The sequence below is a fragment of the Hypanus sabinus genome, chromosome 12, assembly GCF_030144855.1.
Source record: "Hypanus sabinus isolate sHypSab1 chromosome 12, sHypSab1.hap1, whole genome shotgun sequence".
NCBI lineage: Eukaryota > Metazoa > Chordata > Chondrichthyes > Myliobatiformes > Dasyatidae > Hypanus > Hypanus sabinus.
Genome location: NC_082717.1, coordinates 88,631,310 through 88,655,711, shown reverse-complemented (window position 1 = coordinate 88,655,711; position 24,402 = coordinate 88,631,310). Strand labels below are relative to the sequence as shown.

At 45.0% G+C, this 24,402-nt stretch overlaps 1 protein-coding gene across 1 annotated transcript in view; it reads left to right on the top strand.

Moving 5' to 3' along the window:
• Positions 1-13,405, top strand: part of LOC132402407 (protein stum homolog) — a 37,011-nt gene extending 23,606 nt beyond the window's left edge. The window contains exons 4-5 of the mRNA XM_059985264.1: positions 1,925-2,122; positions 12,736-13,405. Of these exons, the coding sequence (XP_059841247.1) occupies positions 1,925-2,122; positions 12,736-12,815 (278 nt within the window). The 3' untranslated portion in view covers positions 12,816-13,405. The remainder of the gene's footprint in view (positions 1-1,924; positions 2,123-12,735) is intronic.
• Positions 13,406-24,402: the final 10,997 nt, after the last annotated feature.

The window sequence follows — 24,402 nt, the reverse complement described above, 5'->3', positions numbered from 1 at the left end:
GACCACAGAGCGACTTTCACTGAGTTGATGATCTGACATGTTAGCACAATGTTAGTCTCCGTGTGTGTCTCTGGGAACGGCCGTAGATCAGAGAGTCCCCCGTCACACTGATGCTCCGGGATGAACCGCGACATAGGCCCTCGCATCTTTCTTCAGACCCTCTTTACACACCCACAGTCCGTGAAGAGGTGAGCTACTGTCACTTCCCTACTACAGCCATCCCACGGGCAGCGGGCAATGGGGACGATGCTCCGGGCATGCAGGAAGGATGTGACTGGCAGGACCCCCTCACCCCCAGCCAGGCAAGCTCATGGTGCCTGTTGGTGAGGCCTGGTGATGAGTTATCCTGCCAGATAGTTTGGATAGTCTGCTCAGGGACTATCTGCACAGGGGTCACTGCACTGTGTCCATCGAGTCCGTATCCTGCAGCGTCTGCAGGGTGTTCTGTGCTGACCACTGCCTGATAGACTTGTAGTCAAAGGTGTTGGTCCAGAAGAACTTCTCTACAAAGGACAGGTAGTGTAGCACTGTCCAGCTGACTGGGGCCTAATTGCTCCTACCTGTGGCAATCCTGTCATCCGAGGAATTAGTTTGGAGAACCAGCAAGGCACACCTTCTAAGGCCAGTATATCCCTTCTTAGATAAGAAGACCCACAGTACACTAAATGTGGTCTTACCAGGGCACTGCATACTTGCAGTAAGACATCCTTGTTCTTGTATTCAGATCCTTTTCCAGTATTGACCAACATACCATTTGCCTTCTAACACCTGTATTTGCTTTCAGTTAAAGGTCTACAAGAGAGTCATTTTTTACATTAATATTTCCTTATCAAACACAATTTAAATAATATTTCACCTCTCTGCTTCCTTCTGTGAGGTAGATAGAGTGGTTATTATCTTGAGAGATTGCATTCAGGGAACTATTGTGGGGAGATTGTTACCCACAGAGGCTCTATCCAGGGATTCTGCAGCTAGAGTGGCAGTATCTCATGATACTGTAATGGAACTATCAAACCTTATTAGTCTTTAAAAGTCAGTATGCATGTGTGAATTGTTCTTTTATATGGCTTTAACTTGTCATTTTTGTGAAATCAAGGATCAACCTTATTGGCCATATACACTCACTGCCCGCTTTATTGGGTACAGGGGGTGTCTCTGTAATTCCCTGTAAGCTCCAGAGACTGTTGTGCATGAAAATCCCCGGGGATCAGCAGTTTCTAAGATACGTACTCAAACCACACGTCTGGCACCAACAATCATTCCACGGTCAAAGTCATTCGGATCATAATCCTTCCCCATTCTGATGTTTGGTCTGAACAACAAATGAACCTCTTGACCATGTCTGCATGCTTTTATGCATTGAGTTGCTCTCACATGATTGGCTGATTAGATATTTACATTAACGAGCAGGTGTACAGGTGCATCTAATAAAGTGTATATTTCCATGTTTTAGGAATTTGGTGTGGTGTGCTGGTCAGGGCACAACATGCAAAGAGAAAAGTTTCAACAGTTATAAAGAATAAAGTATATAAAATATAAACTTGGAGGTTAAAATATAGATATGGAATGAAATGTGCATGAATAAATAAATACTATCATGTATTTACAATGAAAACAGCATTATAAAATTTGTTTAAAGCATTTAAAATAGTTCAGTGGAGGGTGGAATAAACTGAGAATGGTGGAGGATTAACTGGAACGGTTGATCAGATTAACTGCTGGGGACAGAAACTTCTAAGGTACAACACTCTGAGGTAAGAACAAGTAATTTGAAATGTATATATTTTTTAAAACATGAGATCAGTTTGAACAGACCATGTGAAGTGGGTGATTTTTCTTTTCATAGTTGTCTGAGGAGAATTCCTCGTGACTCTGCAAGTGAGGCCAAGGCAGCAACCTTGAGAGCTATGTCTGTTGTTTTCAGGAACTATCCTGGCTGGCTTCACACTTGTGTGCTGTTCCGATCCTGGCACCCCCACTGGCAGCAGGAGCAGTGATGAGAGGTTGGCCCTGTTCTGCCTCAATGTTTGGGTGGGGGTCTCGCAGCTCTTCACTGTCCCCTTCCTCCTGGTAGGCTGGTTGTGGAGCATCGTCTGGGGCATCATGATGATCAACCTGTCCTGTAAGTACCTTCCCTGTTGGTGACTCGCCATTACAGAAAATGTATTAGAATTAGTGACAGCACCGTCCTCTGGTGCCCTTCCTTCTTCCCTTTCTCCCATGATCTCTCCTGTGAGATTCCTTCTTCTTCAGTCCTTTTACCTTTTCCACCTAACTCCTCCCAGTTTCTCACCTCACACCCCCCACACCTTCCCCCTCACCTATCAGCTGCCAGCTTGTACTCTTTCCCCCTACCCCCACCTTCTTACTCTGGCTTTTGCCTCCTTCCTCTCCAGTCCTGCTGAAGGGTCTCAGCAGGAAGTGTGGGGTGCTTTATTCCTCACTGTAGATGCTGCCTGAACTGCTGAGTTTTGTGTGTGTTGCTTTGGATTTCCAGCATCTGCAGAATCTCTCATGTCTATGACAAGTACTAGGCTTCTCTCTTTGACAGAGGCTCTGGCACATTTCATGCTTCATAAGCATTGACCCACCTTGTATGTGGCCTATCAGCGGCGTCTATAGAGCTTTACCAAGAGGGATTTCTCACAGGTTGGCGGCGGTTATTTAAAAAGGGAGCTTCGAGAGTGTTTGTCCATTGTACGTGGCCTATCAGGGGCTATAACTGGACACCGATCGTGAGTTAGATAGCAGGGAAGGTTCAGGCATAAAAGGGAGACACTGACTAGCGGAGCAGTCATCGATGGAGTAATTAGGGAGAGTGGTAGGGCTTTGCTCATTCAGGCTTCAGCAATAACAGTTCAAGGCAAGGTAAGTTACCCATGAGGAATAGAAACAGGAAGTATGTCTGTGAAGCCGGTGTTTTGTACTGGTCGTTAGATGTGGGAAGTTTGGGAGACTCCCAGCCTCCCAGGCAGCCACATCTGCACCAGGTACGTCGAGCTGCAGCTCCTTAGGGACCGTGTTAGAGAACTGGAGATGCAGCTCGAAGATTTTCATCTAGTCAGGGAGAGTGAGGAGATGATAGAGAGGAGCTATAGGCAAGTAGTCACACTGGAGCCTTGGGAGACAGTTAAGTGGGTAACAGGAGAGGGAAGGGGAAGAGTCAGGTACTGGAGAGTACCCCAGTGGCTGTCCCCCTGAACAATAAGTACTCCTGTTTGAGTAGTTTTGGGGGGTGGGGGACAGCCCACCTGGGGGAAGCAACAGTGGCTGTGCCTCTGGCACAGAGTCTGGCCATGTGGCTCAGAATGGTTGGGAAAGGAAGAGGATGGCAGCAGTGATAGGGGACTTTACAGTTAGGGGGTCAGACAGGCGATTCTGTGGATGCAGAAAAGAAACACGGATGATAGTTTGTCTCCCAGGTGACAGTGTCCGGGAAGTTTCTGATCGCGTCCATGATATCCTGAAGTGGGAAGAACAGCCAGAGGTCATGGTACATATTGGTACCAATGAGAAAAGTGAGGAGGTCCTGAAAACAGACTACATGGAGTTAGGAAGGAAGTTGAGAAGCGGGACTTCAAAGGTAGTAATCTTGCCACAGAACAGAGTGAGGTGGAGGATAAATGTGTGGCTGAGGGATTGGAGTGGGGGCAGGGATTCAGATTTCTGGATCATTGGGACCTCTTTTGGGGCAGGCACGATCTGTACAAAAAGGACGGGTTGCACTTGAATCCCAGGGGGACCAATATCCTGGCATGGAGGTTTGCTAAGGCTGTTAGGGAGAGTTTAAACTAGAATTGCTGGGGGGTGGGAACCGAACTGAAGAGACGGAGGAAAGGGCGGTTGGCTCACAAATAGAGAAAGCTTGTAGACAGTGTGAGAGGGAGGATAGGCAGCTGATAGAGAAGGGATACACTCAGACCGATGGTTTGAGATGTGTCTATTTTAATGCAAACAAACACGAACAAAGCAGATGAGCTTAGAGCATGGATCAGTACTTGGAGCTATGATGTTGTTGCCATTACAGAAATTTGGATGGCTCAGGGGCAGGAATGGTTACATAGAGAGCCAGGCTTTAGATGTTTCAGAAAGGACAGGGATGGAGGCAAAATAGGTGGGGGTGTGGCACTGCTGATCAGAGATAGTGTCACGGCTTCAGAAAAGGAGAAAGTCATGGAGAGATTGTCTACTGAGTGTGGCTGGAAGTTAGAAACAGAAAGGGGTCAATGACTCGACTGGGTGTTTTTTTTATAGACCACCCAATAGTAACAGGGACATCGAAGAGCAGATAGGGAGACAGTATGATATGATCTGGAAAAGTATGATATAACAGGGTTGTTGTGGTGGGAAATTTTACCTTCCCAAATATTGATTGGCATCTCCCTAGAGCAAGGGAGTTGGGGTGGAGTTTGTTAGATGTGTTCAGGAAGGTTTCTTGACACAATATGTAGATAAGCCTACAAGAGGAGAGGCTGTACTTGATTTGGTATTGGGAAATGAACCTGGTCGGGTGTCAGATATCTCAGTGGGAGAGTATTTTGGAGATGGTCATCACAATTCTATTCCCTTTACCATAGCATTGGAGAGGGATAGGAACAGGCAAGTTAGGAAAGCGTTTAATTGGAGTAAGGGGAAATATAAAGCTATCAGGCAGGAACTTGGAAGCATAAATTGGGAACAGATTTCCTCAGGGAAATGTACAGCAGAAATGTGGCAAATGTTCAGGGGATATTTGCTTGGGGTTCTGCATCGGTATGTTCCAATGAGACAGGGAAAGGATGGTAGAGTACAGGAACCGTGGTGTACAAAGGCTGTTGTAAATCTAGTCAAGAAGAAAAGAAAAGCTTACAAAAGGTTCAAAAAACTAGGCAATGATAGAGATCTAGAAGATTATAAGGCTTGCAAGAAGGAGCTGAAGAATGAAATTAGGAGAGCCAGAAGGGGCCATGAGAAGGCCTTGGCGGACAGGATTAAGGAAAACCCCAAGGCACTCTACAAGTAAGTGAAAAGCAAGAGAATAAGACATGAGAGAATAGGACCAATCAAGTGTGACAGTGGAAAAGTGTATATGGAACTGGAGGAGATAGCAGAGGTACTTAATGAATATTTTGCTTCAGTCTTCACTATGGAAAAGAATCTTGGCGATTGTAGGGATGACTTACAGCAGATTGAAAAACTTGAGCAGATAGACATTAAGAAAGAGGATGTGCTGGAGCTTCTGGAAAGCATCAAGTTGGATAAGTCACCAGGACTGGATGAGATATACCCCAGGCTACTGTGGAAGGCGAGGGAGGAGATTGCTGAGCCACTGGCAATGATCTTTGCATCATCAATGGGGGTGGGAGAGGTTCCAGAGGATTTGATGGTTGCAGATGTTATTCCCTTATTCAAGGTAGGGAGTAGAGATAGCCCAGTAAATTATAGACCAGTGTGTCTTATTTCAGTGATTTGTGAATTGATGGAAAAGATCCTGAGAGGCAGGATTTATGAACAGTTGGAGATACATAATATGATTAGGAATAGTCAGCATGGCTTTGTCAAAAGCAGGTCGTGCCTTATGAGCCTGATTGAATTTTTTGAGGATGTGACTAAACATGTTGATGAAGGTAGAGCAAATAGATGTAATGTATATAGATTTCAGCAAGGCATTTGATAAAGTACCCCATGCAAGGCTTATTGAGAAAGTAAGGAGGCATGGGATCCAAGTGGACAGTGCTTTGTGGATCCAGAACCTGCTTGGTTGTAGATGGGTCATTTTCTGCATGGAGGTTGGTGACCACTTATGTGCCCCAGGAATCTGTTCTGGGATCCCTTCTCTTCGTGATTTTTATAAATGACCTAGATGAGGAAGTGGAGAGTGGTTAGTAAATTTTCTGATGACACAAAGGTTGGGGGTTCCGTGAAGAGCTGTCAGAGGTTACAGCAGGACATCAATAGGATGCAAGACTGGGCCGAGAAGTGGCAGATGGAGTTCAACCCAGATAAGTGTGAGGTGGTTCATTTTGGTAGGTTAAGTATGATAGCAGAATATAGTATTAATGGTCACATTCTTGGCAGTGTGGAGGATCAGAAGGATCTTGGTGTTCGAGGCCATAGGACACTCAAAGCTGCTACGCAGGTTGACTCTGTGGTTAAAAAAGGCATATGGTGCATTGGCCTTCATCTACCGTGGGACTGAGTTTAAGAGCTGAGAGGTAATGTTACAGCTATATAGGACCCTGGTCAGACCCCACTTGGAGTATTGTGCTCAGTTCTGGTTGCCTCACTACAGGAAGTATGTGGGAACTATGGAAAGGGTGCAGAGGAGATTTACAAGGATGTTGCCTTATGAGAATAGGTTGAGTAAACTCAGCATTTTCTCCTTGGAGCGATGGAGGATGAGAGGTGACCTGATAGAGGTGTTTAAGATGATGAGAGGCATTGATCGTGTGGATAGTCAGAGGCTTGTTCCCAGGGCTGAAATGGTTAGCATGAGAGGGCACAGTTTTAAGGTGCTTGGAAGTAGGTACAGAGGAGATGTCAGGGGTAAGTTTTTTATGCAGAGAGTGGTGAGTTCATGGTAATGGGCTGCTGGCGACGGTGGTGGAGGCAGATACAATGGGGTCTTTCAAGAGACTCCTGGATAAGTACATGAAGCTTACAGAAATAGAGGGCTGTGGTGACCCTAGGTAATTCATAAAGTTTGACACAGCATCGTAGCCCGAAGGGCCTGTATGGTGCTGAAGGCTTCCTATGTTGTCTGTAAGCAGGGCTATTCAACCAGCAGTGTCACCACTGTGACCTTCATGACATACCGAGTCTGGTTAATCTGATTTGCATTTACAAACCCGCTTGATGAAAACAATACCACTCCCCCCCCCCCCCCCCATAGCTCTTCCCGAGCAGGGAATCAAGCCAGAGCATTCCTGAGCACTGATGCTCTGCTCTAACTTTCCAGAGCTAACAAAGGTAGTCTGTGCAATCCAGCTGAATCTGGGCTTGACCCCACTGGGACCTGGACCTCTCTGTATCTACCTAAGAGTCTCTTAAAAGACCCTATTGTATCCGCCTCTACCACCTCCACTGGTAGTGGGTTCCACGCACTCACCACTCTCTGTGTGAAAAACTTACCTCTGACATCCCCCTTGTACCTACTTCCAAGCACCTTAAAACTATGCCCCTTCCTGTTGGCCATTTCAGCCCTGAGAAAAAGCCTCTGACTATCCACATGGTCAATGCCTCTCATCATCTTATACACCTCTATCAGGTCACCACTCATCCTCCGTCGCTCCAAGGAGAAAAGGCTGGGTTCACTCAACCTGTTTTCGTAAGATATGCTCCCCAATCCAGGCAACATCCTTGTAAATCTCCTTTGCACCCTTTCTATGGTATCCACATCCTTCCTGTAGTGAGGTGACCAGAACTGAACACAGTACTCCAAGTGGGGTCTGACCCTGAAATCTGTCTGTCTTGTCTTTATGCAGCTCACCCAGGTGGGCACAGTACACTTGAAGATCATTATTTGGTATTCTTTGTTTCGTTTCCGACTCAGAGAGGCTCGGAAATGGAAAAGGACACGATGACCAATGTTGTACCTAAATAGGGTTAACTTGGACAGAAATGTGGAGACGACTGATTTGACTTTGATAGGATTCACATCATTTCCTTGCAACTGAAGATTAATTTTATTAAAAGTAATAGTTCTATAAAATAAGCAATGTCATGCCTAGCATACTTGAGTTGATTACTGAATGAAGCTTTCAAGTCTTCAAAGAATTTTATCATAGTTTCAAAAGGTGTGTTGAAGTATCTCATGGTTATCCTTTTGATAACCATCTGACTTCTGTGAGCAACAGCGAGTGTTCAAACTGTTTACCATTCTTTTTGCGAAGCTCTCAAAGTAGTCGAGAATTGAGAGCATGGACCTTGATTTTAACTATTTGTGCGGCTGATGACAATAGGTTTTTTGTGAAAGATGCTCTGTGAGTTGCACAGTAAATGATAAATATTTGATTCCTGAAGAAGAGCCTCAGCCTGAAATGTCAACTGTCTACTCTTTTCCATAGATGCTACCTGGCCTGCTGAGTTCCTCCTGCATTTTGTGTGTGTTGCTTTGGATTTCCAGAATCTGCAGACTTTCTTGTGTCTGTAAATGTTTTAGATTCAGGTTTTTCCCACGAAGTAATAACCCCACAGGGGTGTCCTGTCATTGATGATGCCCCATCTGTAGCACAAGCAAGAATGTTGGTGAGCAGAATGTCCTTCTCTTTGAAAAATTGCTCAAAACTCGAGATGTTGACTCCCCCTTTATATCTGTTTCTAGTCCCTTACAAGTAACAATTTTTGAACCATTCATTCATCTTTTATGAAGTAAGCATAAACAAGAAGCAAAGGTTCATTGCCTAGCAAAGTTGACTCATCCAATTGTAAAACAAATTCTGTTGCCCTAAGTATGGTGCAGAAAGGGTCTTCCACATTCTCAGACATTTCATCTATTCGTCTTTGAACAGAGTTATCACTGAGTGGAATTGCTTTAATTATCTGGTCTGATGACTTGAGCAAAACTGTACCCAAGAACCTCCCTTACTGCTGGCAGAGTCAGTACTTCTCCAATTGTCTGGGACTTTCCAGATTCAGCAATGAGCAATTGAAATATTGTATGACGCACACAACTATCACTGTTCGGTGGTGAAGTGGTGGCAAATATGCTTTGAAGTTTTTTCAGATTCTGAAAGTTTTCACAAAGTGACTGATAATAAGCCAAGTTCTTGTTTGCTTTATCAGATTGTATTCTCTTCAAATGTTTAGGAAATCTGGTTGGTTTCATCACCTCATTTGCAGAAAAAACTTCTACACAAAAGACACATTGGTTGTTGTTAGTTGCTTGGTGCTGGTATAAATCCATGTTTCAGATACTCCACACTGTACTGTCTACACTTCTTTTACATATTATCTGATAGGTATCTGATTTTACATACCATTTTCATTATGGATTAACAACCACGGTCAATCATCTGTTGTTTCAATCCAACCTCAAGCACTGCGATCAATAAAGGGGAAAGTTATGACATCATAATAGCTTGGACAAAACTTGACTCTCTGCTGAAGGTACATAAAGTGGGGCAACAATATCTCAGTTGGGCTGTGGGCTTTTCAAAGGAGTTGAAGATCATTCAAAAGGGCAGGTTCTGAACTTTATCCCATTGATCACAATGACCTAATTCATAGGAATTGTGCTGCAACATGATTAGAGTATGGGAATTGTACTAGCTAACACCGTACTGCTGAAGTGAACGTAAATATTACATGGGCCGGACCCGGACATGACATGAATTCTTTCTTCCCGATTGCAAAACACAGAAGTGTCACATTGCTTTACAACAACTATAACGTGCTTTGAGCGAAATCTAAGAGATTGGTGGGTTAGCAAGAGATGAGTTGATTGCGTGATCATTGTAAGCAATTATGAGGCACTGAGAATCAAGTGCTTATAATAATTAATTAATTTCAAAAATTTAAGCCTGTAATCCCCTTGCTACTAAGCACACCCCAAAGCTCCCTTTATCTTTATTGTCCCCTTAGAAACACCCAGAGCCCTGGTGATGTCACCTACTTTGGGAGCCAGTGTTCTAAATCGATATAAAGCATTGGAGAAGGAGAGATGACGTGACAGAGTTTATTAACTTATGAGGGGTATTTTTAGGGTAGGTAGTCTCCTTCCCACAGTAAATTGTTGAATGGATGGGAGGGATCACTGATAATGCTAAGTGCCCTGCATACACAGCAAGAGATTTGGATTAATTAGGAATCGTGATTGGCACAGACACTGTGAACTCAGGGGTCTGCTCCTGTGCTGTATTATATAGAACACAGGACACTACAGCTTTGTACAGGCCCTTTGGCCCAAGATATTGTGCTAACCTTTCAATCTACTCTAAGATCAATCTGACCCTTCTCCTACATAACCCTCCATGTTCCTATGCACCTATCTAAGAGATTCTTAAATGCCCCTAATGTATCTGCCCTTACCACCACCCCTGGCAGGACATACCACATACCCACCATTCTCTGTATGGAAAAAAAAACTTACCTCTGACATCTCCCCTGTATTTTTCTCCCATCACCTCAAAGTTATGTCCCCTTTGTATTAGTTATATCCAGCCTGTGAAAAAGTCTCTGACTATCCACTCCATCTCTACCTTTTATCATCTTGACTCTGTCAAGTCACCTCTCAAGAGAAAAGCCCCAGCTCACTCACCTTATCTTATAAGACATGCTCTCTAATCCAGGCAGCATCCTGGTAAATTTCCTCTGCAACCTCTTTAAATTTTCCACATCCTTTCTACAATGGGGCGACCAGAACTGAAACACAATATTCGGATTTTGGTCCAATCAGTTTTATAGAGCTGTAAACTCATGGCTCTTGAACTCAATCCCCGATAACTAAAGGCCATCACAGCATATGCCCTCTTAACAAGCCTGTCAACTTGGGAGGCATCTTTGAGGGGTCTATGGACGTTAACCCCGAGGCCCCTCTGTCTTGGGCAAGGTTTAATTGACATGGGTTATGGATTGGGCTCTATGGTTCATGTTATGATGCATTTCTGATTTCTGGTTACTACTGGTTTTATTGCTGTTTTGTACGATTTTGATTAGGGTGGACTGGCTCTGCAGCATGCAGTCAACGAATGACGCAGAGCTTAAATTGAACTGGTCACGATCGGCACAACATCGTAGTGCCGAAGAGCCTGCAATGTGTCCTGTGTTTCTATGAACTAAATTGAGCATTTCTAGGCTGTTTCAATTACTTAATGCATTGATGCTTTATACTCTGTGTTCACACTCGTTTTATACCACATGTGATTTGTTCTTTTTTTTTGCGAGTTTTCTTCAACATTTCTCTGTTTCATGGCTGTCGGTGGGAAGACAAATCTCATGGGTTGTATACTGCATACGTACTTTGATAATAAATGTACTTGGAACTGGCTTGTGAAGCAGGTGGACATGTGGGACGTGAAATTTAACCCAGGGGACTCTAAACTATCGTTATGGTAGGAGGAGCAGGAAGAGGCAACCTAACCGGAAAGATAAAACTCTGAAGGGTGTGCAAAGACGCAGACACACCAGTATACGTGCACAAACCTTTAGGACGCAGACACACCAGTATACTTGCACAAACCTTTAGGACGCAGACACACCGGTATATGTGCACAAACCTTTAAGACGCAGACACACCGGTATACGTGCACAAACCTTTAGGGTGCTTGGACAGCATGAGAAAGACAACACAAACTGTACAAACAGATAACCTAATGACATACACAGGATCTGGAGTTTTATGACACAAAGCCACAAAAATACTAAGGAAATTGAAACTAAATAAAAATTTAATTCTTACGGAACAGAAAAACTGTGTTTCATTCTGGGAGGAAGTAAAAAACCATGGGAAAGTTCTTTAGAATGGTTGAAGGCATGAGTTATGTGAAACCAAAGGGAGGGGGCAAAGATCTTTAATAAGCTTGATAAACCATGACCTGGACAAAGTTAAAAATTCATTGCCTGAGGAGCACTTGTTCCAAGTTCTGGCAATGGTAATACAGAAGGTTTGAAGAAAGACAATAATGTGGGCTAAATCCATGGCCTTAAAGTGTGTGTGTACAGGGGAGTGAGGATTGGGTGGTGGGGCTGTCGTCATCATGGCTTTGAGAAACTAATTTGGATAAGCAGTGGAAGGGAAGGTATTTATGGGAAATGTTGGCTGGGCTTCCACCCTGTTTGATCCTGATGCTTTTGTGATCCAAAGCTTCTTCAGAGGCTAAGAATGAGGCATAAAACTTATTTGACATCTGCTTAATTAAATCTTACAAGAACAAAAAAAAACAAAGGAGAAAGCAGTTGTGGTTGTCTCATACTCCAACTAGAAATAACACAAATTCCATTGATGACAACTAACCCTACAAAATAGCCAGGTTCCAATGTTGTGACACTTGCTACAGAAAACGAAAAAGCTTTTAGAAAAATACAGAAGCAACTGTACGGTAATTACCAGAAAATTCATTGAGCGATTACATGTGTGTAGGTGATTACATAAAAATACAAGCAAGCATAGGGAAGTTAAACTACAAGGAAATTAACAACTTTACTGCTTAACCCAACAATCCTATGAAATGTATGTGCTGAGATCCAAAACACTTAAGTTTTCACAGGTTAAAACCAGAGTTTTGTTATGTTATAAACATAACCCAGAGCAGGGTTATGTTTATAAAAGGCTGTGGTGGGTTGGTGAGGTTCTGCCTGAATCCCTGCGAGCACAACTGCTCTTTGCAGTGACTTGCTGAATATTTTGACAAAACTGAAACCAGTCCGCCACCTAACATCGTACTCATAGGGGAGCAGGCTTAAAGCAACAAGAACCGTTCTATGAACAATATCCATTTTCTAAAAGTTTAAAATCCAAGCCACACCATAGTACGTGTGCTTTTGGTTGCAGACAGCATTTGCTGAGTGCGTCTAATCACAGATCCAGTTTTATTCTAATCCTTCTCTGTGTCACCATGATGAGATTATCAAAAAGGTTTAAAAATTCATTAGTGCAATAGGACCTGCCGATTGAGGTGAGGCGAGCTGAAACCTCCAGCTTTTCGCTGACACAAGCGGCAATTGCCTTTCACCCTGATAAGTGCAAGGGTCACTTCTCTCCTTCCATTTCGTTAAGTTGGAACATCTGATGATTGTCTTAATGTCTTTCTGCCACAGACGCGCAGACGAATGCAGGAGTGGTGCGGGGAGTTACCATGGAAACACATCTCTCTGCAATAAGCAACTCTGCAAAGTGAGATTTACATGGGCTGAGACTTGGCTTTTGACCTGAAAAGTACAATTGGGATCAAGGCGCACCAGCTGACCATCAGTAACGATACATCAGGGGTTAGAATTTGTGCCGACATATTGAAAAGTGAAGTTCATAGAATATTCTGCTGCATTATGCCTGTATTTTAACAAGTACCAATGTAAATTAATATCTCTCATTGCCACTAATAGATTATGTTTTCCTGCTGTTAATCTTGCATTTTTGGAGTAGCTCTTCTGTTTTCTGGTGTCTTTGGTTGTATCAACACATTTCTACCTGCTTTGCTTAAGGACTTCTGATAGGAAGCCATTGTTGTAACATGTGAAACAGTTGTTAACTTTAGACACACAAGATGCCACAGATGGTAATGACCAATAAGTTCTTCCTGTGATGTTGGCTGAGAGGGAAGTATTGACTAAGAAACAGGAAAGAGTTAAGATGTCACATTTCCAAGGGCTCCCTCTGTGGGAGGGCAATGGGATCTCAGTTTAACATCCTCGATGCTGAAAAGAGAATGTATACCAGATAAGCTGCCAGCTCTGATCTGGAATACATGTGCAAATCCCACCATGGTAACAAAGGAATCCTACCTAATTAAACAAAATATAAAACTAAAGAAATATGCTGGTCTGTCTTGATCGGTAGCCTTTCAATCATTTTGCTCCTTCAGGGGAGGACATTTGCAACCCGTACCACACACGCCAGTGCAATTGAAGTTTAATTGCCTCCACTGTTTAGTGCAAATAAGGCTGGGTAAAAAATGCCAGTGACGACTGCAGCCTGTGAACAAAGAGCAAAGTTCTGCTCCTGTCTTTAGAGCCAGAGACTTTAACCCTCAATATGTTGACCCGGTGAGGACTGAAGTCTCAATAACTCAGCCACAGTTGATAATTGGTGAGGATGTGTGTGATATTTCTCCTTTTAAGTTTCTGGTAGTGCTCAATCCAAAAATGCTGCAGGGGACACTATTCTTGCCTGGTGTCAATTTCCTCCCGACTGTGAATGTCCTTGCTGGGGACTTTAGCTAGAATAAAGAGCACACTTCTCTCTATTTTTAACCAATTAACATTGATTTTTCTAACTCTCAGTAATTTCTCCATCCCTCACCCATCTCTCTTTGTCCATCTCCATGCTGAATCCCCTCTTGCCCCTTCTCTTTTACTCACCCGGCAATCACCTCCCTCTGGCGCTCCTCCTCCTCTTTCTCCCATGGCCCTCACTCCCCTCCTATCAGATTCCTCCTTCTTCAGCTATTTACCTTTCCCACCTATCACCTTCCAGCTTCTTATTTCATTCCCCCTCCCCCATCTTCTTGTCCTTGGTTCGTCCCCCGTTCACTTCCAGTGCTGATGAAAGGTCTCAATCTGAAAACAGATCTTGATCTGTTTATTTCTCTCCATATATGCTGCCTGACCTGATAAGTTCATCCAACCTTTTGTGCCTGCTCACCTTCTGGTGAACAATTCCCCCCCGCCTCCTCTATTCCTTGACCTTTCATCTCTTCCAACCTGCCTATCACTTCCCCCGGGTCCCCTCCAATTTCCCTTTCTCCTATTATCCAGTCACCTCCTTTATCAGAGTCTTTCTTCTCCAGTCCTTGACCTTTCCCAGTCACCTGGCTTCACCTATCACCTTCCAGCTAGCCTCCTTCCTCTTCACTTTAACATCTTCCCCCTTCCTTCTCAGTCCTGAGGAAGGGTGTCGGCACAAATTGTCAACTGTTTACTCTTTTCCTTGGAGGCTGCCTGACCTGCCAAGTTCCTCCAGTGTTCCGTGTGTTGTTTTGTATTTACAGCATCTACTTCTTCAGTTTTTGTGTCTGTGCTCTGATTTTCCAGAGAAGTTAGCTATCATCTTTCTAAATTTTAACCTACCTTTCCTGTCACTTGTATACACGAGGGAATACTGAACTCCTTTAATCCAGCACCCTCAGGACTTGGAAACTCTGATCAAGCAGAAGTTTTGGGCTGTTAGATATGATTTACGTAAAGACCCCAACAGAATTTTAACTACTTAAGATGTTGAGTGGGAATCTGGATTCCAGTGAGTGTGAAGGGCACATGGGAATTGGCATGAACCAGGTTCCCAGTGAATTGGATGGGAGAGTAGGAAGTGGGGTCTTATTGTGTAAGAAAGGACCAATGGAACTGATCAGGGATCAATTTTATTCCCTCTATAAATATACACAAATTAGGAAATTGCTGTGGTGTGTTGGGGCTATATGCAGCAAAAAGTGCCAATATTCAACAATTATACAAAATGATATAAAAAGAACTAATGTTCAAGTTAAGTCAAGTCACTTTTATTGTCATTTCGACCATAACTGCTGGTACAGTACATAGTAAAAATGAGACAACAACTAGACTACAGACCTACACAGGACTACATAAAGTGCACAAAAACAGTGCAGGCATTACAATAAATAATAAACAGGACAATAGGGCAAGGTGTCAGTTCAGGCTTCGGGTATTGAGGAGTCTGATAGCTTGGGGGAAGAAACTGTTACATAGTCTGGCCGTGAGAGCCCGAATGCTTCAGAGCCTTTTCCCAGACAGCAGGAGGGAGAAGAGATTGTATGAGGGGTGCATGGGGTCCTTCATAATGCTGTTTCCTTTGCAGATGCAGCGTGTAGCGTAAATGTCCGTAATGGTGGGAAGAGAGACCTCGATGATCTTCTCAGCTGACCTCACTATCTGCTGCAGGGTCTTGCGATCTGAGATGGTGCAATTTCCGAACCAGGCAGTGATGCAGCTGCTCAGGGTGCTCTCAATACAACTGCTGTAGAATGTGATGAGGATGGGGGGGGTGGGAGATGGACTTTCCTCAGCCTTCGCAGAAAGTAGAGACGCTGCTAGGCTTTCTTTGCTATGGAGCTGGTGTTGAGGGACCAGGTGAGATTCTCCGTCAGGTGAACACCAAGAAATTTGGTGCTCTTTACAATCTCTACCGAGGAGCTGTCGATGTTCAGCGGGGAGTGGTCACTCTGTGCCCTCCTGAAGTGAGTCAATGTTTCAGGTCTCGGCCCGAAACATCATCTGTTCATTCCTCTCCACAGACGCTGCCTGACCAGCCGAGTTCCTCCAACTTTTTGTGTGCTTTGCTCTGGATTTCCCGCCTGCAGAATCTCTTGTGTTCATAGCTTTTCTGTGGGGTGAAGCTGCAAGATGCAGGCAATAGGAACTTCCCGGGATAATGATGCCTGGTTCATTCTCTGGGGACAAGCAGAGCCTCAGCCCTAGTGTTGCTCGGTGTTTGCAAACTCTGCACAGCTTAACGCATGTACGTGCACACCTTGAGCAATGCATAAAAAGGAAACCCAACAAAAACACACGGAAAGTGTGAGAGTTTTATTCACAAGGCAGGTTATTTAATATTTACTTGACAGGTTGCTAAGCTCTTGTTCAAACCAGTACACTGTTCAAGAAGCAGACTTATCACAACTCTGCTGTTTGTGCATAGAGGAAACAGGTGTTTCCTGCTTAAACGCTGCACCCATCAATGAAGCAATAGTAAACTACAAGTAACCGCAATATAGTATTGCAATCACTCGGTAACCGAGTGTGATGTTCTCCTGAGGGACTGGCTATTGGTGGGTCATCTGGGAAGTCAGGATTCCCTTAGTGGAGAATGCCTGTGTGTGACTTTGCTTAACGGGGGGAGGCTGATACACAGGCAGCCACCACATGGTCATTGACAGATCGGGGGGTCAGGTCTCGGAGGGCAAGATGACTGGGGAATCTTCACTGCCGTTGTGACGTGTCACCATCTTCCGCCAGCTCCACCGTTGAAGTCCACTTTTTAACTGGAGCTTCCCACAACCGATAGGTAACCGCACCAGGAGATAGGTGCCAGATGGTTAAACCCCAGGCAGCACCACTCTGGCCATCTCAGGATGTCTTCACGGGTTTAGACCATTCACCTGATTTTATACACCTCTAAAAAATCACCCCTCAGGTTCTTATGCTCCAGCTACACATGGCCCAGCCTGTCCAGTCCCTTCTTAGCCAGTTTTCCAATCCTGATAATATTCTTGCGATTTCTTTTTCTAGCTTTCTCTGTGCAACCAAAGTATTTCCTCTTAAATTAGAAGAATTATCACTTTCTGTCTGCAGCTCACATGATAAGTTACTGGCGACTGGTTTCTGTTCCTCATCTGTCAAATGCTGTCCGTCCTCTAGGTCAAGGTTCACTGAACATTTTTCAGCACTTTATTGCTGTCTTTATCGCTCAAGTGTGATAGAGTGATTGGCTGTCTTTGGTCTCATAATCCGGGACTAATATAGCTACAAAAGGATATAATCTGCCTAGTAAAATAGATGGAATTTCTTGATTCTGAATATTTTCCTGGTGTACAGAAGTGAAAGTAAATGAGTCATTCAAGGAGGAGATACAGGAGCCTGAAGACACACACTCAGTGCTTTAGGAACAGCTTCTTCCCCTCCACCATCAGATATCTGAATGGACAATGAACCCATGAACACTACCTCACTATTTTTGCTCCCTTTTTGCACTACTTATTTATTTTTTTATATTTAAAATTGTTATTTATGATATATTTTGCAGACACAAAACAATAAATATCAATGCATAAAAGCATGCAGACTTAGTCAAGAGGTTTGGTTGTTCAGACCAACAGCAGAATGGGGAAAAATGTGATTTAAGTGACTTTGACCGAGGAATGATTGTTGGTGCCAGGTGGGATGGTTTGAGTATCTCAGAAACTGTTATTCTCCTGGGATTTTCACACGCAACATTCTCTCAGTCTCTTGAATTTATAGAGAATGGTGTAAAAAAAACTATGAATATCCAATGAACAGCAGTTCTGTGGGTGAAAACGCCTTGTTAATGAGAGAGGTTCAAGGGAAATGGCCAGACTGGTTCAAGCTGACAGGAAAGGGACTGTAAAGATACTGTGCACATGGCTGTTGTGTGTACACATGATGTAATGGGCCACATGATGGATGAAAAGATAGCAAAACCTATCAGAATCAGGTTTATAATCACTGGCATATGAGGGCTGATTGATAAGTTTGTGGCCTAAGGTAGAAGGTGTCAATTTTAGAAAACCTGGAACATGTATTTTTCAACATTATCCCCTCCTGCATTTACACACTTAGTCCAGCAGATGTGGAGCATACGGATCTTGGACCTCCAGAAAGTGTCCACAGCAGGGGTGATTGATAAGTTAATGGCCAAAGGTAGAAGGAGATGAGTTATACAGCTCTCTTTACGTGCACATGCAGGTAAACTCTGAGTGATTATGCAGAAAGTTTGAAGTTAATAACTCATCAGTCAGTAACTCATCGGGGCCTAAGGTAAAAGGAGATGAGTTATTATCACAGGATGTTTTACGCTTCTCACACCGTTTTCTATAAACAGGGAGATCTTCACCTGGATCACAGGAAGCTTCTTGCTTATCGACAACTTTGCCCCCGTTTTCAATAAGTCTGGGAGTCCCCCTCTGAGGGGCACTGCAGTCTGTCGCCATGTACACTGCCGCAATTTGTAACTTCACTGCCCTCCCTACCCCTCACTTTACCAAGCCGAGGCAACGACCCTTGTCCAGGAGGGCATCTGAAGCTGAGGTGCCAACCTACTGAAGCTGCAACACAGCACTACTTGTCTAAAGAGCGAAGGTCAGAGGGTAGTAGATATGGTCAAGTGATCCACAAGAGCATGTAGAACACAGAACAGTCCCTCACGGTACAGGCCCTTCAGCCCACAATATTGTGCCTATCCTTGAACCTACTCTAAGGTCAATCTAACCCTAGCATTCCACATAGCCCTCCTTTTCTTCCTTTCATCCATGTGTCTATCTAAGAGTTTCCTAATACCCCTAATGTATCTGCCTCTACCACCACCCCTGGCAGAGCGTTCCACGCACCCACCGTTAAAAATAACGGTACCTGACATCCCCCCTATATTTTCCTCCAAACACCTAAAAATTATGCCCCCTCGTATTAGTTATTTCTGCCCTGGGAAAAAGTCTCCGGCTGTTCACTCCCTCTTATCATCTTGTACAGCTGTACCGAGTCACCTTTCAGCCTTCTTTCCTTCAAAGGGAATTGCCCCAGCTCACTCAACCTACCCTACCCTCATAAGACATGCCAGATCCAGTCCATCCCATCCTCTAGCCGGCTTCATCCTTGAATGTCTTTGAACACTCCAACCAGCTGGTTGACACAGGTTTTCAGTGCCCTGCGAGGTAAACCTTGCCAAGATTCACCCTCTTGAAGGATGTTCAGACATCAGCCTCTGAGCAGGAGATCACAGGGCCACTGGAAACTGTGGGGATTTGCCTTGGTGTAGTGTCATTTTCCTTTCTCAAAGCATGCGTAAAAGTCATTGAGGTTATTAGGATGTGAAGTGTAATTGCCATTTATGCCGCTAGGTTTCACCTTTTTGGAAGTAATGGCCAGCAAACCCCCTCCCCACCCCCACAGCTGTCATGGATCCAACTGTGTCTCCAACTTCACATGGAATTGCCTTCTTGCTCTCAAGGTGGCCTTCCGTAGATTGTACTTGGAGTTCTTGTAGGATTCTGGATCACCGGTCTTGAATGCCACAGATCTAGCCTTCAGTAGACTGTGAATCTCATGGCTTCTGGTTTGGGTATGTCTGGATTGTTCTTGAAGGCATGTGCTCTTGAAGTTGCTGATAATTTTGGCATATTCATTCAGACCCAAGGTGAATCCCTGAATGTGGTCCAGTCCACTGCTTAAAAGCTGTCCTGTAAGCACTCCCTTCCTCCCCCCTTGGCCATACTTTCCTGGTCCTCGCCATTATTGCTGTGCTCTTTAGATTCTGCTTATATGCTGGGAGAAGGAGTACACCCTGGTGATTGGACTTGTCAAAGTGCGGGCGTGGGATGGGGCAACATGTGTTTTTAATGGTGGTGCGACTGTGATTGAACATATTGGCTGCTCTGGTTCTGCAGGTGAAATGTTAGTCTGAAACTTCAAGATGCCCTTGCTGAAATCCTGCGATGATTGAAAAGGCATAAGGGTGCTGTGTCTTATGACTACTGATCATGGTGCTCAGCTCGTCGCATGCCAGCTTGACGTTAGCCAGGAGTGCCACCAGGATGAGGCTGGAAATCCTCTTCAGCAAATAGAACAGATAACACTAGATGCCAGATGTTCCAGCAGGACTCAGAATTGTCACATCAGTGCACCACAATGAGTTAATCATGCAGCAAATGCCGCCTTTACCTGATCCCACCATCCAACCCATTGGGCTGCAGCGCTGTGTTTGGAATCTCAGTGAAGCAGAGTACACAACAGTCCTTGAGGTCCCTCTGGTCTTGCTCTGAGGACTTCAATTTTATTTTTGTGTAAAAGAGTCAGGAGGATGGGGGTAGGGGAGGCTAGGGTCCTGCACTTTTACCGGTTTTACCTGGAGCTATCCCCAGTGACAGTGTTTCATGAGACAATGGAGATGTTCCCGCTACTTCCAGCTGCTGTACTTGCTCCCTGCTGCTCTGGAGACCAGTGTCTGTCAGTTCTGATCATCATTTGATCTCTTAAGTAGCTGGAGATCATCTTACTGCAGTCTCTGTGACTGCAGATTTCAGCTGGAGTTCCAGGTAGGAGTGTTTGGTGATTTGATGATGAGGATTGAGGTTCGAGGGTTAAATTATAAGTCCAGAAATTGAGGCTCATTGGCCGGAGCCCCAGGTCTGTGAATCTCTGTGCAAGTCTGCTGGGGTAGTGAGCGAGTCTGAGTCCGCTTGACACTGGAGGCTGAAGCAAACGGTCAGAATCAGAATCAGGTTTATTATCACCAGCGGTCTGTCTTGGGGTAAGCGGACTGTGTATTCCATGGGTGGGGGAGAAGGGGGTTGTTTTTTGCTTGTTGTGATCTGACTTGTTCTGCTGAGCTTTGTGGGTGTGCTGTGTTAGTGCCAGAATCTATGGCGACACTTACAGGCATCCCCCGAGGTTGTGTTGGTTGTAAACGCAAACAGCGCATTTCACTGCGTGTTTTAATAAATAAACACGAATCTTGAATCCCTTGGGAGCTGCACACAAAAAGCTGCCCCTCTGCAGCGCCATTATTTCTTCCCGGTGTCACAGGGTGAACGTGCAAACTCCACACAGACAGCATCGGGGGTCAGGATTGAACCTGGGGCACTGGATTTAGGAGACTGCAACACCATCTCGGCCAGTGGCACCGAAGACCTGGGCTGAGTTATTCATGTACTACAACGTGGGAAGTTGCCTAGGTACGTCCTGTCCCAAAAATCGATCAATTCTAATCAGACCAATTACACTATCAAGGAATAAGGGTCAACTTTATTTGCCATAGATATTTACACGTATTACGAATTTGCAGTGGTGTATTGATGTGATATGAAAAAAATGACAACAGTCAACAGAATAAAGAGTTATGTAAAAATAAAATTAGAAGTGTAGATATGGAATAAAAATGTGAAAGATCAGCATGTATTAACAAATGCATTATAAGAAGTGGTTTAAAGTGTTTACAGTGCAGTGTGGGGGTATAGATAGAGGGGGGTAGAAGGGGGTGGGTAACTAGAATGATATTGCCCACGTCTTGGTCCTGGACACATACAAGTCCTGAAGTGATTGGTTTCCTGGGGGGATTGGAGTGACTACTCCCAAAAAGTATTTTTATAAAAATGTTTGCTATATCAGAGAGAGAGAGTGAGAGAGAGAAAGAAAGAGAAAAGAGAGAAAAAGAAGCAAGCCCATTCAGAATGAATTTTACACCTGGTGGTGTGCAGAACATGCTGCCTAAGTGGAGGAACTGTCTGACAATTGCATCTCCTCTCTCAGGAACATTGTAACTTGGAAACTGTCCTCTCAGTATCTGGCCGACAACTATCAGCTCTGTCAGCAGAGGACAGTGTGCACGTGGGCGTGGTTACACATGCACACAAATAACACAACCATAACCAGAAGTCCAAAGATCTTGGAATGGGAACTAGTTACACTATATTATTACGTTCTACAATTGTACAGTATTAGTGCCATTTTTCTCAGAATATCTGGAGTGCTTGCATCATTCTCTGTACTAAACAATGACACAATCTGTTAATGTGACCATCATGCCCTTATCTGTGGTTGCAACACCAGTTTTCAAAAGTCCCGTGTTAGTCATATTAACTCTCTTTATCCCGTGTTCCTGCACAGTTCTTTCTGTCTCTCTCTTTTACCGTCTTGTACAATTTATATGTAATTCATGTTCTGTGTGTTGTCTAACTGTACCTGCACCCTACCGTACTTGTGCACACGACAAGATAGCAGACTTGACTTGAGCTGTCCTTTGTTGCAAAGGAGATGGAGGATAAAATATAAACATAAAGATTGAACTACGAGGAAGAATTAGGTGGTGGGCTGAGTCTGAGGGCCTGTTTGCATTTCAGATGAATTTCTCTTTTGACTGAACTGGAAGAACTTGAACATTTTGCTGGCAAGGACAATTCCCACAATACTGTCCTCCAATAACTTGCCTCAGACAGGAGGTCAGAAAATCAAACGACCAAAGATTAAGAACCTGATGCAATGTATGAAAGAGAAGCTTTCATTTTCTAAAAGTCAAGATTTATACGATTTGTTTTATTTGTCACATCAAAACATGCAGTGAAATGAGTTGATTTGCACCATGTGGTAAACTATGTATACCTGTCTGGACACACCCCTCTGCTGACTGCTCCTGTCCCACAGACCCCTGTATAAAGGCAATTGGGACACTGCTCCTTCCTCAGTCTTCAACATGGTCATGCTCCCTTTTTCGCTGTTAATAAAAGCCTATCGTTCACTTCCAGTCTCCTAGAGTTATAGATGGTGCATCAATTTTATTAACAGCGATTTTAAAACATGGAGTGGATTTTATGACCCATCAAATTGGATATCGACCCTCAATCCCAGGAAGCCAGCAACGCTTTCAAACTCTGGCTAGCATGCTTCGAATTGTACCTGGAGGAGATTCAAGTAACCGAGCCTGCTATCATGCACAGAGTTCTCCTCTCCAGGGTCAGTCCACGGGTCCACTCAATGTTCAGGGACCAGCTGAGCTACCAGGATGCGGTGGACGCCCTCAAAAAACGATATCTATGGCTGGTGAACACCGTCTATGCAAGACATCGCTTAGCAACACAGCAGCAGCGGGCAGGAAAGTCGAGCGCTGAGTTTGTCTGGGCCCTACAGACACTCATGCGGGCCTGCGATTGCGGCAGGCTGACAGCAGAACAGCATGCGGAGCTCCTGGTAAGAGACACCTTCATCACAGGGATCAGGTCAGTGTACGTGCACCAGTGACTACTGGAACATGCCGATCTTACCTTACGTTCAGTGATTGAGCTGGCCGACACACTGGAGGCTGCTCTGCACAACGCTAACGCTCTCCAGGCACGCGATCTCCCGACAGCCTCGTGGACACCACAGACCCTGCAACCCACCGGCGAATCGACCACAGCTACTGCCAGTCACAAGTCCATGAAGTCCCCGCAACCCACCGACGAATCAACCACGGCTGCTGCCCCTCATGAGTCGGCGAAGTGTTACTTCTGCGGACTTGAAGGAGCACCCCCGAAAATGCTGCCTGGCACGAGAAACTACCTGCTCCAGCTGTGGAAAGAAGGGCCACTTTGCCAAGGCCTGTAAGTCCAAAACACAAGCGGGGTCGAGCAGCACCGCGTGCAAGGCATGGAGGTGGCCATCTTGCCTGACCACCGCATGTGAGGCATGGGGGCGGCCATCTTGGTCGCTGCCACCTCGCATCGCCTCCGACCCACAGGTGCTTACTGGGCACCAAGACGGCGATGCAACTCTGGCCTCCTTGACCCTCAACCAAAGTGCTCCACACCAGCTCGCAAGGTCAATGATGGACATCCTGGTGGAGGGGCACAGGACTAGCTGCCTGTTTGACACGGGCAGCACTGAGAGTTTTATTCACCTGGACATGGTGCAACGCTGTGGACTCGTGACACGGCCTGTAAGCCAGAGGGTCACCATGGCTTCTGGGTCGCATTCCACAGACATCCGGGGGGGGGTAGAGGGGTTGTGTAGCGACATTGGTGGTGCAGGGCACAGAATATCAGGACTTTATCTTACTGGTCATGCCTTAACTATGTGCCCTTGTGCTATTGGGGCTCGACTTCCAGAGCCACCTGAAAAGTGTGACAATGGAGTATGACGGGCTCCTCACAGAAATCCCCAGTTCTGTAGGACTTCATCACATATCCTGCTACTGACCACACACACACTGACCCGCACATCCCACCCAACACCATGCCCACAGACGTGATACGGGCACCACTTGCGGCCTCTCCACCCTCAAGATCCCTCCCCCACTGCTGTTCGCCAACCTGACCCCCAACTGTAAACTTGTGGCAACTAAAAGCAGGAGGTACAGCGGGGGACAGGGCCTTCATTAGGTCAGAGGTGCAGCGTCTGCTCAGGGAGGGGATCATTGAGCCAAGCACAAGTCCTTGGAGGGCCCAGGTGGTTGTTGTTCAGAACGGGGAGAAAAATAGGATGGTCGTGGACTATAGCCAGACCATCAATAGGTTCACGCAGCTTGACGCATATTCCAACCCCACATCGCAG